At 42.1% G+C, this 17,400-nt stretch overlaps 1 protein-coding gene across 1 annotated transcript in view; it reads right to left on the bottom strand.

Moving 5' to 3' along the window:
* igsf9ba (immunoglobulin superfamily, member 9Ba) overlaps positions 1 to 16,113 on the bottom strand; it is a gene marked incomplete at both ends in the record, with an annotated part of 50,525 nt that extends 34,412 nt beyond the window's left edge. Inside the window, 2 exons of the mRNA XM_079166529.1 lie at positions 2,040 to 2,237; positions 16,050 to 16,113. Of these exons, the coding sequence (XP_079022655.1) occupies positions 2,040 to 2,237; positions 16,050 to 16,113 (262 nt within the window). The remainder of the gene's footprint in view (positions 1 to 2,039; positions 2,238 to 16,049) is intronic.
* Between the last annotated feature and the right edge of the window lie 1,287 nt (positions 16,114 to 17,400).

Raw genomic sequence — 17,400 nt, forward strand, 5'->3', positions numbered from 1 at the left:
CAACAGCTTCAGGTTCTATACGGGGGCCACTAGAAAACAAAAAAGGAGGGTTCCCCAGACAGTGAGTCACTGCCATTAGTCTTCTTTGCAGCGATGACCCTGCTTGAAAAGCCCATGGGGAGGAATTACAATGAAGTAAATATTATTTACACCCTTTTAAGTGAAAAAAAACCCCCTGAAAAATCTGTTATATCCACATTGAGGATGCTCACACTAGGGATATGAATCCGCCAGATTTTCGACAAGCCGTGCTTTGCCTTATATTTCATAGCTTATTACCAGGTCAGGCAGGGGTTTTGTACTTGCTAAAGAGGTGGGGACAGGAAGGGATAATTCTGACCCCATTCTGACAGCTCGCCAGCTTGTCACAGACAAGACGAAGCCGGGAGAGGGAGATATTTATGTTATCCTTATTTATAGAAACACTGGATCACATCTAAAAAGGGATTGCTCATTGTGACGAATCTACAAAGAATGATCACTGATGCGGTTCCCTCCAGCTCCGCTGAGCTTTGTGGCATCTTTCAGTTCATTGTTGTGTTTTTCATGGCCGTGACTTTACTGTTTTGGTTCAGTCTCACCACTCTCATAGTGACGCTTTTGACCATAACAGGCAACACTTTTCGGGCGTAAAAAAACGCACTGTAAGCTACCTGCCCAGCACCAAACAGTAGAGAAACAATGTTGGCAACTAGTTGGTGAATTAATGGAGCATTTAGCATCTAAAGAGTTCAATATTTGTTGGTTGAGACGAAAGACGGGGCTAAAAGGGAGTGAATATTGGACTTAAATATTTTGGTTTTTGTTGAAACTGTTTTGGTGAATTATAATTTTTGCATGCTTTATTATAAACTGCTGTTCTATAAACAACTTGTAGAGTTTCTAATACACTGTATCGATTCTACACTATATATGCTCTGTGCTACAATGTCACTTGAGTGTGTTGGTGAGAATGTATCTACAATGCAGCTGTAAATTGCTGAGACACAGTTCTTTCTCACTATGCACTCAGAGGCAGCAGATGCCCCATGCACAGCCCCAATCGCCACGGCCTCAGCGAACTGCACCATGCCTTATTATACCAAACAGCCGAAATACCATTCTGAGGGAAAAACAGACGGAAATCGATGAAATTGCAGGACAATCTTCTCAATAAAATAGGATTGGGAGGTGCATGTAAACAGCACATTTACTCTGCAATATATTTAACTGGCTGTCAGAAATGGCTCTGCTCTCAGCTAGAAACTTATAATTAGGTCTGTGGCAGTGTAGGGAAATCTACAGTTTATGATGTATAATCAAAGAAATGTTTGCAGAAGATAGTTTGAATAGAGTTTAAAGCTGAAGTCTGTAATATTTTTGAAGTGATATATCATTACTATAGCTATCAGGTTGATTGACTCACAGAGGTAGATTTACCATGTTTGAAGGGGAAATATTGGTGAAGTTACATATGCCTGGTTAACAACACAGATGCCATCTAACTTTAATAAATGTAGCTAGCAGTTATCCAGGCCAAGACTTCCTCTTCTGCTCGTCGGTCTTTGTTAACAGTCCAATTAGTTGTGAGAAGACGTCTACGACAAGGAGCCAGTTTACAAGCTAATTTTAAACCAACAAAAGATCTACATTTTCGTCAGACGATAGCCAGTGGGTATACATATGAAGCTCCAGTCAGAACGCAGCTACCTAATAAGTATATTGTGAAACTATTCCTGAAGTTGTTTTTGGCAGCTTTAAGTCAAAATGTCATGCTGTCCTTCTATCTTTCATAGTCGCTGTTTATCAGAGTGTACTGTGAAACTCTTGTTCTCAACTTTGTATCTGCTGCAGTGTCAACACGATAAAATCCTGCGGATTTACTCTGCTTAGCAACTAGACGGATCGTGATCCTGATTCATTCCAAGATGCATCCGAATGCTCATTAATTCAAAGGCTTTAAACTAGATCAGTGAGATAAAGGTTCTCACAATGCTTCTGTATTCTCTCAGACCTGGATTTCTTTGCTTTATCTTTCGCCACATCAACGGACATCTTACCAGTGTACTCTGGATCCACATGAGGAGGGTAGAAGCGGAAGTTGATAAAGAAGGGAATAGGCACTCCAAACTTGAACCACTCCACCACATAGGGGGGCTGCTGGCCGTCCAGGGGAGGGGACACGTCACACCCCAGGATCACGCTCTCACCGGCGCGCGCCGTCACAAACCGGGGCTCCTCTCTCACTCCGTGGGCACCTGAGAGGTAGATGCAGAAGCGGCGTTTACCACAAACAAGGAATTTCAATGTTTATCTCATCGGGGGCTGGAGTCTGACATGCAAGACAAAAAAGGTGCAGCCATATTGTTCTCAGCGGAATTCCTACAGACGAAGCAGAAAAATCTCATTGCATCCGAGTCATCCAAGATTCATTTACAGCGATAATTGGGTGTCAATTAAAGCTGATCGACTAAACTACTGCACAATGGATTAAAACAACACACACTCATGGCCTGCACACAGTTTCTGAATGGTCACCATGCACATGGGTAAACTCTATTGTCATCTGTCACCTGCATCTGTTGGTGAGTGTCCTGTGGCTGTGCCATACTGTACTATAAATGAGCTGCCAAGGGGTTCCATTGATCATAGCTGGCTGCTGCTCAGATAAGCTTTACTATGAGCACCGCCAGGCCTGGTGTTTAGCCACGAAAGTCCAGGCACGCTGCCGAGCGATGACCTATCAGATGACTGAAAGGTCGGCGTACCTGCCTCAGCAGAACGCTCACTCTGGGAATGGATTTTCTCCAGCTGCCACCCCCGCTTTCATTGAACCGGCTGTATCTCCACCGTCAGAGCAAGCATGACTACCCGCCCTCGCCCAGGGGGAAAATCGCTTCAGGGATCAAGAGACATGCTGACGTATCACCTCCAGAGAAACACCAGCTGAATAACTTAACGCTCTCATTAGCAGCGTCATTTGCATTAGCAGGGCTAATTTTTACAAGGAGAGCAAATACGTTGGGACTTGGAGGTATTAGGGGCTCAGGCACCAGTGGTGTTACTGTGATGTTTCCCTGCTCTGTGGTCCGCCACTGCCACCGTCGGATGAAATGGAAATGTGATGTGATCTGTGCCTTTTCGGCTGCGCACGCTGCAATTAAAACCCATGTATTTTCACCCCAGTCTTCTGTCTGAAAAAATAAAGCTTTGACAGCTTGCAGGCCCCCCTACAGGCCATATGCATCACTTAGTGATTGTGTTTACCAGTTTAATCTGCATTATCCTGCGATGGAGTTAATCCACTTTATTTGTTTCAGCCAGCACAGATTCTGGACTGAAACAGGGCAGATTTAACCAAATTACACTTTTTAAAAGTGGAGATGTGGTGTGCCAGTTACAGGCCGATGTCATGGAATCTGCTACTATTGTGCCTCTCTGTTGAGAAGGGAAAAAACAGCTATGCTATGCTATGCTATGCTATGCTACGCTACCCTGATCTCTAAAGAGCGGCACAAACCAAATGAAACGCATGTGCATGACTCAATGAACCTCAATTGACCATTTAGATCTCGGTTAGACAAACACAATGGTACAAAAAGCAGCACGAGCCTAAAAACTAACCTTAAACAGATTCAATACCCAATAAAATCCGATTTAAATGTCACAAGTAAGAAATCTCATTGGGGAGCTGATTGACAACCACAAGCCACAGAGGCTGTGTATCACAGAAAGAACCAAACTTCATGCACTAATTTGGAGCATAATAAAGCAATAATAAAACAATAAAGCAGCATTTTTCATTAAGATGAAACTGAGGGGGAGTCGGTGTTTGATGAAGCACAGTGCAGCGTGTCAACGTGCGTGAAGTTTGCGGAGACCGAACGAGAGGAGAGTTGATTGTTGCAGAGAGCTTCTTTGGGCACGACGCTCTGCCCTTCAACCCGAACAACACATGACCTTTTAATGCGCTTCTGAGGAAACCTTTCCCATTCAGTTATGTGTACGAACATAATCAGAAATATGCTAAACTAATCCTTTCAGGCTTGCCAAAAACCTGAAATTCACACCTGAGCATGCTCCATTGCAGCCCCATTTATAACACCTTTAAAAACGATTACAATAATCACTTTCAACAACCCATGCAGGGCTAGTGCTCGGGCATATGTTCCGAATAGTCTTGATAAATGCTCTTTAGTCTTTTGAATTATAGGTCAGTGAGTCCCAGCAATGGTTCATTACAGTCAGAAACAACCGTTTCAGGAACTTTCAGGCAACAAAGATGTGTGGTCCGGGCCAACGGTGTTCGATAACAAATTATAGCAGAGACTTTTTGAGTGTCTTTTGTCTTTACTTACGGGTCCTGCACTTGTGCTCTATGGCTTCCAGAAGAAAACAGAGATCGGGCTCCCATCCACAATGAAACACACTGGACACATTGTTTGGTTTGAGTAAGTAGAGTCACTTGACATGAAGCACAGGCTCAAAACCATGTGGCACAACTGTGCATGCTGCTGAACTCCATTGTTTTCTCAGCAGACTGCAGCTCAGGTTGCAGATTCAGAAGTTTAGAGGCGCGGGTTTCTGGCTATGGCATTATTTTTGGATCCTGGTGGCGGCGGGAGCACGTCCTGGACATAGAACAGACTTTAAAGACTTGAGATAATATATTGGAGGTGCTAATAATTCTGCAATTCCTTTATGGGATCCTCATGACGGGACAATCAGCAGAGGTTCGGTCACCGCTCTTGCCTTTTTCATTTCCTTAATGGAGACACGGTGACCCAGTCGAGTTTAATGGGGCTTATTCAGGGGGAAATATGTATGCTCTCAACAACACATAAACACGATACAAGCGTCCATGTTTAAGGTCTTCCAAATAAACAGCACTGTAGATATAAAGGGATCAATACAGTTAAGAGATGATGGCAATTCATGATTGCTTTGGCTCTGTAAATGTCAACTGAAGCTGAAGCTGAAGCCCTCCGTATATACACACACACACACACACACACACACACACACACACACAGGTAGAAATCTGTTGAGTAAGATCTGAATAAATCAGACAGCTAATAAATCCAGGAGACCAATATGTTTTATGTATCTATACTCGACATAGTGGATTTACTGCTATGATCAAATTCCTGAAGGCTAACAATTCATTCAGCTGTCAGATACATCCTGTATATGGCAGGCAGTGCATGTACAAAAGAAAAATACAATGCTCAATTGTTTAATAGGTTAAACAGGCAGTTTACCAGTTTGATTATTAAGTGATTATTTTCTTGATTAATCATTTGGTCTATAAAATGTCGGTAAATACTGAAAAATGCCTTTTACAATTTCCTAAAGCAGAAGGTGACGTCTTCAAATACCTTGTTTTCTCCGAAAAAACATTCCAAAACCCCAAAATATTCAATTTACTATGATATAACTTCTTGTGAACTCATTCTTGTCAATAAATATTTGGTTTTTTTACTGTGTTTCGCAGGTAACTATGCCAACCCTTTTGAGCCTGCAAGACACCATAAATCAACACAAGCCAGGAACAGAGTGCAGCGTATACATTTCCAAACAACAGAGAAACTGAGATTCAGACATCAGAATAAATTGAATAATCCATCTAACCTTCTTTTCCAGGCTTTTGAGACAAAGTTAACAAACCTGAGCACTGTGTTTCAGGGTTTGGTCGAGCCATTTCAGGGAACATTAACTCTCTTAAGTCATGGTAATTTCTACAGTACAAAAGAAAATAGGATTCCACTCAAGTCACACGGCTCACATAATCGGTTCTCCTCCTGAATATTTCTGAATAGACCAACTTCAATGGCCAGAGGAAGAAGACAAAATAAGTTCTTTGAGTACTTTCTTATCACACCTTCCTTTCTAAAACACTAGTTGCAATAACGTCATAAACTAACCACATTCAACATATTCTGGACAGGTCAGGGTCAAACTCTGCCAGTAAAATTATATTATCCCAAAATATCCAATTTAATATCATCCAAGTATATATATGTGAATTAGTTGAGCTAGGTCATTCACATATATTGCAAAAAAGACAGGAGAGAAGATATCCAAAAGGTGTATTGCATTTATACAAGTTCTGGATTGCTTTATGAAATCTACCGTCCACCTCAGCTTTCATACATTTAAAAGCAAGAAACTCTCTAATAACCCAGTCAAAAGCCAAAGTAAACAAAAGGCATATTCTCATTAATCAATTCCAGTTCTAATAATAGATCAATGACGACTTGTTTCTTTTTAAATTCATTCCGCTCACCAACAACAAACTGTACCAATTCTAAACTGCGTGAAGCTGTTGATCAGTATATTAGCAAGATTTAATTTGTGTCCCTTTCTGTGTTGGGAAACAGTGATGTTAGAGCAAAGAAAAGCAGCAATGTCTCATATAAGAGGCTGTGAATGATAAATATTTGGTGTTTTTGCTTAAAAAAATGACTTAAACTATTAATGAGTAATCAAAGTAGTATTTTGCTGTCAATGCAGTAATTGATTGATTGACTAATCGTTGCAGCTCTAGTGAAAGCTTTGCTTTTACAACAGCTCAAATAGTCAATAATCATAATAATCTTTAGAGCACTTATCCCAGAGGTGCGTCAGAGCCAAATGTTTACCGATCCACACAATGTGATGTAACAAAATCATAAACCAAGAAGAGACAACTTGTTCGAGGTCAATCAACAGCTGTGCAAACCGGCACATGAATCATCGCAGCAAAACAGCGAAGGGGCAAGCGGGGTTAAAGCCGCAAGAGATTTTATCTGGAGCGCTTTTTCAAGTGGCAGTGGCTGAAAATGTCCCCCGCACCACACTGTGATTTCAGTAATGATCACAAATTTGTACAGTAAACAGACTCTCGGGGCAATTTTGGCCAATAATCAGAGAGAGCAGATCCTGCGAAATGTTTTGACAGTAATGACGTCCAATAACACGTGAAACAATTTCGTGGAAATATGAAAACTGAGGGAGTTCAACGAGACAATTTTAGGAAAGCAGTGCTTGAATTTTCCGGTCTAGGGTGTTTTTTGCTTCGTTTCCTTTACTCTGGCCCAATATTTCACCCAGTAAAAAACTACAGTCTAATATTTACCTCGTGCTCTGATTTGATTCAGTGTACGCACCAGGAAAACCATTGCTCACTGCGGTTAGAGATTTTGTAAAGGATACATCAAGCTGCACTTGTGCCAGTGCCCTCAGTGATGAGGATGTGAGGGCTGCTTGCCGGGGACAGAGCTCCCGATGTGGAGGATGTAATGGAATATAGACTGGACGGAGGCTGGAGAGACTCAAGGACGTGCAGCCACTGTGCTGGATGGGCCACTGACAGGGCGGTAATTGAATGCCAGCCTGCATATGCTGAAGGTCACATCAGAGAATGGCCTGAGTGTGTGTGTGTGTGTGTGTGTGTGTGTGTGTGAGTGTGTGTGTGTGATGGTGCTTGGGATATGCCTGTTTGCAGTGTTGGAAGAACTGTTCAGATGATTTACTTTCCTTGTTTAAGTTACATTAACAGTATCATCATCACACAGTGAAAATACTTTTAATAATCAAAAGTTCTGCATTAAAAACCTTCAATATTTACTGAAAGCATCCAGTAGCAGTAAAAACAAAACCATAACAAATATTTTAAGCTTGTGTTAACCTTATTAACCTTAAGCTTATTTCAGGTATCTATCCAAAAAATAATTGACTTCGAGGAATACGGAAGCACTAAACTGCTAACTCATATCAGGTTTCCAACTTCCAAGCAAAATTAAATGTATTATTCAACTTTTCTTTTCTTTTCTTCTTCTACATTACACTCTGTGGACCAAAGGGTACTTTCCAGTCCACAAGGTAGTATTCAGCAGACGAGACAACGGCCTCAGTGTCTCTGCTTTTACTTTTGTACGGGGACAATCCAAGATGGATTTGCTCTCTTCATTATTTAGCTCTCCTTAATGGCAAAGTTCCCCCTTCAGACAGGCAATGCTCTGTCAGGGATGCAAAGGATGTGCTGACACCTGCTCGAACACACAGCGAGGAGAGATGTGTGAAATGGGCTTGGCTTGCCAAACACACAAAAGGGCGAACCAACATTGCTGGGCACTGCACTGCCAGAGGTGCACATTATGGAGCTTCTTTGGCAGCAGCTGTACTCCTCAGACCGGCCCACGACTCAGTCACTTTTTAGATGAGGTATAATGGTTTAGCGAGGGTCTTTTAAATGAATTACACGTGGAGGCATGTTGCTGCAGACAGCTCTTATTAGTGCTTTTTGTGTCTAATTACAGCTGGTTATAAGACTGCGTTTATTCAGCGTCGATAAGCCACATCTAAAAGTGTGAGTGAACAAATTCAAAGCAACACACACAGCTCCTATATTCTATGCAAGCGGCTCAGACATCCACAGCTCCACATATCTTCCAATCAACGCATTCACTTCCATATAATTCCCATTTCGCTCCCTCCCCCCTCTCTCTCACGCTCACTTCCTCTTTCTGTGACTCTCATACAAACACTCGAGCTGCAGTTCAGAGCCACATAAGTGCGCTCGGTGGGAATTCAACACTTATCGCTGGAAATAAGTGCTTCTTGGGCAGATGCATGTATGTGTTTCCCCAAAATAGAGGAAAGACATGACATATTCAGGAGAGAGGACTTCCTTTCAGATGCAGTAAATGTGTTCTTGATTGAGGAATCTGTCTAGCAAGCGTAACGGTAGTTTTTAAGACTGACAAAACTAGTATGAACATTATAAATACTTCAATATATCAGTTTATTAAGATTTTGAGGTTTTTTGTTGTTTTTTGCAACATGAAGCCTATCTGTAACACTCATTATGTTTAATTCAACTTTTAAAAAAATGGTTTACACAAGTGCATTACTTGGTCTATCTTTTTCAGGACATTTTATCTTAAATATTATCATAATTTCCTTTTTGTCTTTTAAGCAATGTTTTACTACTTTTAAAGCACTTTGTAATATTTTTTTAAAGAAACTAGCTTTCTAAAAAGGATGTGGCAAATTATAAAAATCAAAATAATATTCAAACAAATGATATTTCCCATTCAGTAATCAACAGACGCTGCCACACAATCATTATTTCATTAACATAATACCATATAAATGTTGTTTTCACACTTCCTCCTAGAATGGAAACATCAACTAAATGACAACTTATGTCATAGTTATAAGCATATCATATTATATGAGTTATGATTAAGTGTAGGAAACTAAAACAACTTGTTTACAGTTTGGGAAAGATTACGTTTTATGTTTGAAAGACACTCATGTTGACTGTAGAAGACAGCATGAGTACTGCAGATTGTAAATCCACCTGAACTCCTCCCTAAGACTTTTTATGGCGGCATAACAACGTTGCACGACGTCCACCTTTGCTGCTCAGAGACAACCGTCATTATTTGCAGACAGGGCAGACTTTGCTGTGCGACACTACACTGTGGTCTACTGAGGTCTTCTGAAGTGCGAGATGAATCCAGGTTTATCTTCCTCACTGGGTAGGATTACACTCAGGTATCTGGAGAATTCGTACCAAACTGGAACAAAAATGATCATTTTATCATTTTAAAATTGGAACAGTGACACGTCTTTTTTCTTCCATACAAATGAGTTGGTAACAGCATGAAAGTGTAATTATATGAGATAAGTTAGGGACTTATACCAAGCAGACTTTCTATCCTGGGGGAAATATGAATTACTGAATTGCATTACGGTCATTGACTGTTGTTCTTTTCTCTCAGTTTACATCTTTGGAATTCCCTCGTTAGTCATTAAGTTAATTTATGGGTTGACAGCCTGTTTAATCGCAGGTCTTTATATCTATTTTTTTTCAGCTACATGATAAGACAGATGTACTTACAGATCATAGAACCGGACCTGCAGTCACATCAACACAACTATCATATTTTACTTCTATTGACATAAGCAGTACACGCTCTCAGAGAGATGATGATGTAGCGGCTGGCAGGGCAGTCCATCCCACTACAACCACATGATCTGAAAAAAAACTGGCTTTCCCAGAATGCTGCAGGCTTTGTTTGAAAGCAGACTCCACTGGGACTGGATTTACTGAGGGAAGGGGGGGGGGGCACCACCAGAAAGAGCTGGCACATGCCCAGTACTGAGAGTCTGCCATCCACAGCTTGAGCACAGGCCCTTTCCTAAGCTCATTAAGCTTTGCTCTTATGATTGTGAGCGAGAAAGTACAGCAGTGAGAAAATATGAACAGGAGAGTTGTTGGGAAATGGTTGCATCAAATCAGGAGGAAATCATTTCAGAAGGGGTGCGCCGGCATGTTAAAGCATCGGCCAAGCACATATGTTAACTAAAATAAAAAATGGATAAACAGAAACGTCGGAATGTTGTTAAGAATGAACATTAACTTTGTTACCTTGGACCTTGAATATATCTGTTTTATAAAACATGACATTTTCTATTGATGAAATTACATACAAGGTCAAAAGTATTTTGAATTGGCTCCAACTCCAAATACATGTATATGTATAATGTCACACGGTCAGAGAGGCCGTTTCACACAATGGCTACTTTTACTAAAGTAGCTTTTTCAATGCTCTCCTCATTATTTAGCTCTCTTTGATGGAAAAGTTCCCCCTTTAAGACAACCAATGCACTTTTACTTGTAGTGGAGTATTTCTACATTGTGGTATTACTACTTTTACTTAAAGTGGCAATCTCGAAGATTTAAATTTAAATAAATGTCACTATCTATCGCTGAAGGAGGCAACACAATGGTGATTGAGACATGGCCCACAGATGAAAGTATTGCAATATTCAAATATTAGCAGTATTACCGAGGACTATAAGGAGTATAACCAGGACTGAAATCGTAAGGATTGACACTTTAAGTAAAGGATCTGAATGCTTCCCTCAATACTGGCAATGTGTACTACTTGCCTTGTTACTATAGCAACACATATAGTAATGTCAGCACAGAGACATAACTGCCCAAGGTACTCAGCAGTTTATGACTTGTGCTGCATATGTTTGCTTGATCTCTCATTTTATAAATGTAGCATCTAACCTCATCGACAATCTGAAAAGGGAACAAGAATATAAAGTTACAACATGTCAAATCCATAACCACCGTAAGTCAAAAATGAAATTAATAACTGCATTATTCAAGTTTTATATTTTCCTGTACTCATTGGCAGCATTGATTGCTTTTATATAGAACTGACCCAACCTCTGCAACCCTGAGGCGCTGTATCATTTAGTGCCCGTCACCAACCACACTGGAAACACTGCAATACTGCCAAGGCCTGCGAGAGCTCTAAGGGTTCAAGTGGGCTTTGATTCTTATGTTGAGGGGCAAACAACTTGACATGAATTGGGGACATGTCAATTATTGACATCTACCATTTAAAAAAAGAAAATATGACTTTAGATTGTTCTAGTTTAGATCTTTTATTAAAAAAGGAGATTTGTATTAGGATAACAAGTACAGAAAAGCAGTCACAACATGAAACATCACTTAATTGCACTGAGACGGGCAAATCCAAACACTGCTGTCAAAACATTTCCTCAACCATCTCATGGAGAGCAGCCTCACACGCAGCGTCCCAGACTGCTCCAACATTCAGACAAAAAGTGAAGACAGCCCAGTCTATCTGAACCACAGTCTGAAGCTGGTTCTCCAGAGGCAGTGGGAGGGCTTTCAGACACTGCATCGGTGCTACTGGGAGGCCTCAGATATGCGAGTGGCAGTTCTGACACCTTCACAAATGCTGGCTGCTTCTATATATTGCCGTCTTTGAACAAGCGTGCCTACAGAAGAAACCCAGCGACTAGAACAAGTGTGCCAAGCCCCGGTTCACGAGGGAGCTCCGGTGACACATCAAGGAGCGGGCTCACGAGAAGGGAATTACAGATGAATACCATATGGCCAAAAGCCAGTTCAACAAATGCTTAAAACACACCCAAGTCCCAGCACAGGACCTGAGAGGAGAGCCAGTCTGCCATCAGTGACTCAGGCTGAAAATAGTGCTTCAAATATACCACTCCCTGACACTTGCCAATGACATTTAATTGCCTCTGCATTGCCATCAGCGTCCCTCTTGCAACGCTTTGATTGGTTGCCAAGTCATCGTTGACTTTGCTGAACTAACCTCGAGTCTCCCTGTCCATATGCTGCCTCCCCACTGGGAACTTGGTACAAGAAATCTTCTTTGAGCGTCCATCTACAGTGACTGATACCTGAGCTATTCTGTAGCTGTAGTCACTGACTGATGATGCGGCTAATTGGTTGTAAAACTCAACTTATCTGAATACATTTTCTGGAAGAGTTGTTTCTAGTTAAGTTTTTTTAAGTATAATGAAATTTAACTTTTACAATTTTTATTTCACAAAGTTGTGGAGTGCATCGTTTTTTTTAACGTTTTTCAAGCTGTACGAATAGTTTATTCAAATTAATATTCCCTTTAAAATGTTGTCACTTATTTTCCTTTTTTTCAAGTTCATTATTTAATTAAACAGCAAACCCACAGGCTAATGCAACAGCTCACTGCAAAGCCCAACACTTCCAACACTCGCCAAGAATAAGAAGACTGCCAAATTAGTGAGATTGTTGACAAGGTACAGGCGAAGCTGATTGGGTGCAGGGAACAAGGCTGTTTACCGCACGTATGCACTGAAAACAGGCGTGCACTTAAAAAGCCCAACTAGGTAGCAGAGAGATGATGACATGTGATCCAGAAAGTTATAGATCCATGAATTTGAAGGCTTATCAGACACCAAAACACTGCAGAGCCATTTATAATTACTGCGAGGAAGGATTTGTTTTCGACCCGTGACAATGTTTTACTGTTCACTGTAAAATAATCTTCCAGGAATGTGTGCCTGTTGGTATTTGATAGGCCAATGCAACACCTAGCCAGTGGGACTGCGTTTTATTGTGAAGTGCTGTTGTCTCTCAGACCATGGCCAAACAAATGTGTGCACACTGTCCCAATCACAGCAAAATATGTTGTTTCCTTCATTTGCAAATCTACATTTTTTTTGCCAAGAATGCACCAGCAAGCAAAACAACAGCGAGCCAAATGCGTGTGTCTGAGTTTCAGCCACGTTTTTTTTCCCCAGTCGTCAGCCTCCCATACATCTGACAGAAAAGTCACGCTTCAGTGATAGTGTGTTGTGCTCCGAGTGCTGCCAAAACGCAGGTGACCTACACTCAATACTGTGCCTGAATGCATCCTGTGCCTGAACGCATCCTGTGTAGACACAGACAGAGCACCGGAGCTGCTGCTGCTCACACTATACGCCTCTTTTTGTATACAGCACAAATTCAGAATCAGGCCAATCATCATGTAAACCTCTGAGCATATCTTACTTTTCATACGACGTACCCACTGCTTGACCCCTGCTTCAGTTTCCTGTTTCAGGCAAATGTCTCAATGAGGGAAACATTCAAAACAGATGACACTGTCTCTTAAAATCTTGACACTCACTTTTATGTCGGGATTCCGTTCACTGACTTCACCTTCCACTTTCAACACCATCCTGCCAGCCATGAATAATCCCAGCTAAACTTGACCCATTTAGACTTTCAGTTTCCCTTAAAGATGAAAACATTTCATGCATCTGGGACTCTACTTGTCAGACAGCCTCTTTATGAACACAAGTCAGTATAGGGCTGTAAGTATGCAACTATGATCTTCACTGATTAAAGAAAAGAGAAAAGAAAATAGCTGGTGGATAATTGAATAAAATGCGCATCACAGCTTACAATACCAAGCCAAAACTGTTGGCAGATACAGATCTAGTTAATATACAATGACTAGAAAAAGAGAAAACATTTGACAATACATGTTACTCTTCTGATGGATTTCAATATATTCCATTGTGCATTACATTTGGCAATGTACATTTTCAAATACCTTTGTTTGCAGATGCCACATTTATGACCATCGTGTCTTTGTATGGGAAGAACACAACTTACATTTCACTAGCAGATTTATAAAGATGTCAGCCTTTGCAATTACCATTAATTAAAGTAATAGTAAAAAGAGTCATGAGAAATATGCCTATTTACTTTCTTGAGAGTTAGATGACAAGATTTATACCACACTCGTGTCCATACGGTAAATATTAAGGTACAGCCAACAGCTGGTTAGCTTAGCTTAGCACAAAGAGTGAAAACAGGAGAAACAGCTGGTTTGGCTCTTTCTTAAAGTAACAGTTATATTTTACCAAAAAATGTGCTTTTACATTCCGGTGTTTTGTCTGTCAAACCTGTTCATTAGTGTGCGAAAGAGGTTCTGCTTAGTGGATTTCCGTACATTGGGACAGAGCCATACTAGCCGTTTCACAATGTTTGCTGTCTTTGTGCTAAGCTAACCTGCTCGTTGTAGCTTCCTATTGAACTGACAGACATGACAGCAGTATCAATCTTCTCAGCAAGAAAACTAATGAGCCCATTACCCCCAAAAATATCGAACTATTCCCTTAAAACATGATCAATGATGCAAAGCCTCAGTCAATAGTTTATCTCAACGTTTTAAAACACTACGACTTCTTTTCTATCTTTACTCATTTGGTATCTTTCTCGAACAACAGCCTGCCAAAGGATTACGCTGCAATTAATGTATGTAACTTTGAATTTATGATATTAAAGCTGCATAACTATTGTGAAGTCTTCCATTCTGATGACAGGTTGGTTTGGTCTTTATTGTTCACAAAAGGTGATGAAAAATAAGTCACAGTTGGTGTTAACAAGCATTTCAGTGGTGCTGTGTAGCATTAGACTGGGCTCAGACACTATATTCTGAGACACCGTAATAGAAGTAGCCCAGCTCTCATTACTGGTGCACTACGTTGTGATTTGTGACTCCCTGGTGCAGCCTATAAGCCTCTTCAAAAGTGAATCACCTTCAGTGCAGCGCCCATAGCAGACATCTTTGAGTCGATATTATTAGGCCACATCAATGCCTTCATAAAATGGAGAGTTGCCGTTTTAAACAATCACACCTGTGAGAGAGTTCTCTGTTCCTAATTCAAATGTTCCACGGGAGGAAGTTTTCCACATTGTGCTCGGCTTGGACCTGACTGAGGAGGCAGACCTGTGAGCAGACCAGTTTCGACTGGGTATGTGTGGGGTCATCGGGATCAGTTACCAGGCGTCAGCTTGGCACATGTCTCCCTCCTCTGGACACGAGTGGAAGAGCAAGGTTAAGTAAGTACATGGGTCAATACAGACTGCTCAGAAAAAAAAAATATGAACAAAAGGGATATTGTGCAGTTCGCTGCTCCAGGAATGACCAGTTTACGAGCCACTTAGATCAGCACTGCGGGCGAGCCTTGCAGCCTGCATGTGCTCAGCGCATCAAACACAGCACTGTGACCGGATCCATGTGCTGTGTGAGAATTCAGCATGTGAATCCCATGCGTGCAGCTCTATCAATTCAAGAGTGCATTTTATCTGACACTAATGCATTATTTAGTTACTTTCCCATCTTGAAGGCTGAGACGGTCACACCCCTCTCTAGAGAGCTCAAATGGGACTGCTTGCTATGATACAATGCACACATCCCACCACCACCACCACACCACCACCACACCACCCCCCTCCTCAGATGCGGGGACGTTATTTCCGATTTGCTCGTTGTTTTATCACCCAAAAATGAGCCTCGTGGATACCACAATACAGACCTATCCCCCCCACACACACACACACAGCCATCATCAATCAACCCATCTTTGTCATAGTCAATCATTGTGGAGCATGTGCATCACTGGCATGTGATATCCCACCTCACATATCATGCACATGGGCCAGGCCATTTTAGGACAATTGTTGTTTCTCCTGATACCATTTCACCAGGGCTGAACTTTCACGTGACATATGAGATATGCAGCCATTTGTTGGGATGAATTAGCCCCACAGTTCATATGACCTAACGTACAAACCCCCCCAAAAAAAATGTCAAGCGACTGCAAAGAAATTTAAAAAAAAAAGCAGCACCAAGCACACACGGAGATAGCAGACATCATATGTGCGGCACAATATATATTGCACTTCAACTCACCTTGAGCGGCCGTTCCTCTGGTGCTGAATACACTTGCTATCAGAGTGGCCACATACCAAATCATAGTACTATTGCCGACCAGCTATTACCACGCAAAGTGCCCCGTTCAACCAATCTCTCATATTCGACCTTGCACCTCACAGTCTCTTAGCGAAAGCCCCTTCTCATATCCTATTTTCTTTCCTCGTGGCGTTTCCCTTCATCCCTTCCCTCCCCCGTCCTTCCATCCGCATCCTCTCCCGAAGAGACAGAGCACCTGCACCGCCGCGTTTGTAGTAGACGGAGCCGTTTTACGAGCGCATAGTGAAACCAAGTGTGAGAATGCAGCCACAGGTCCGCCTCTTCCGTCATCGGATTGGCTGCTGATTGAGGCTTTGGGGCGTGTATTGGCTCTCCGTACGCCCCGCACCCCGAATGACAGGAGAGCGGCCGTGCGCCGATTCAAGGTGAGTTGGAGCGTGCCATAGTAGTGGAACCGCAGTATCATGCGCATTGACAGAGAGACGTGTCCACATCTTTAAATACCTCTCCTAAACTGGCCCCACGTGAACCATCACCGCCCATCATCCACGCAGCCTTTCTTGTTCTTTTCATTTTTGCACTACTCGCCACATCGGTGTTGGCACCGTCCGGTTATTCATGGCGCAGGTTTAACGCATCTGCAATGAGAAAGAAGGGGAAGCTGGTGGTTGTGTGTGACTCATCTGTCGCTCACCCATAGCCCTCGGCTGTTGTCATGTCGCTGTCACCGACATAAAACGCTCTCTCCCCCACCCCCCCACCCCGCTACGGTGCCGTGTCTGGCTTTATGTGATGGGTGTGGCGACAGATACAATACCGTTTGCCTGCTTTTTTTTGTTTTTTTTTCCTCGATGGCCGCGAGCGCGAGGATGCAGCTCCATCACGCTGCCCACTGCGCACACATGGTTAGCACTGATAAGCCTGCTTCTCTTTCACTCTCCCCCCCCCAGTTTTCTACATGCAGAGGGATCATAACGCCTGAGCGCCTCTGGCTGCTCGACATCGGCTCAGATCTCACCAAAATAACGCGGACACCGGCTGCTGCTGTGTTACTGGAAAATAAGCATATAAGTGCTCTGTCGCTTGAGAGGATTTATTGCAACTCGATGGTCTTTCAGGCGAATTTGTCACAGTTTTGTCTCGGCATCTCCGTCTGTCGGAGATGCCCCCCCCCCCCCCTCCGTTCTGTTTTTAGAGACTGTCATATTCCTGTCTGAAATCAAAGAAAATCTAAAAAGGTTCCTAAATATCAAAGACATTCTCCATTTTGTTTGCAGACCTTGATAGTCCTGCAGTAAAATCCTGCTGAGTAATATTTCCCCAACACATT

Source organism: Pholis gunnellus (assembly GCF_910591455.1).
Source record: "Pholis gunnellus genome assembly, chromosome: 9".
In the NCBI taxonomy this organism is placed as follows: domain Eukaryota; kingdom Metazoa; phylum Chordata; class Actinopteri; order Perciformes; family Pholidae; genus Pholis; species Pholis gunnellus.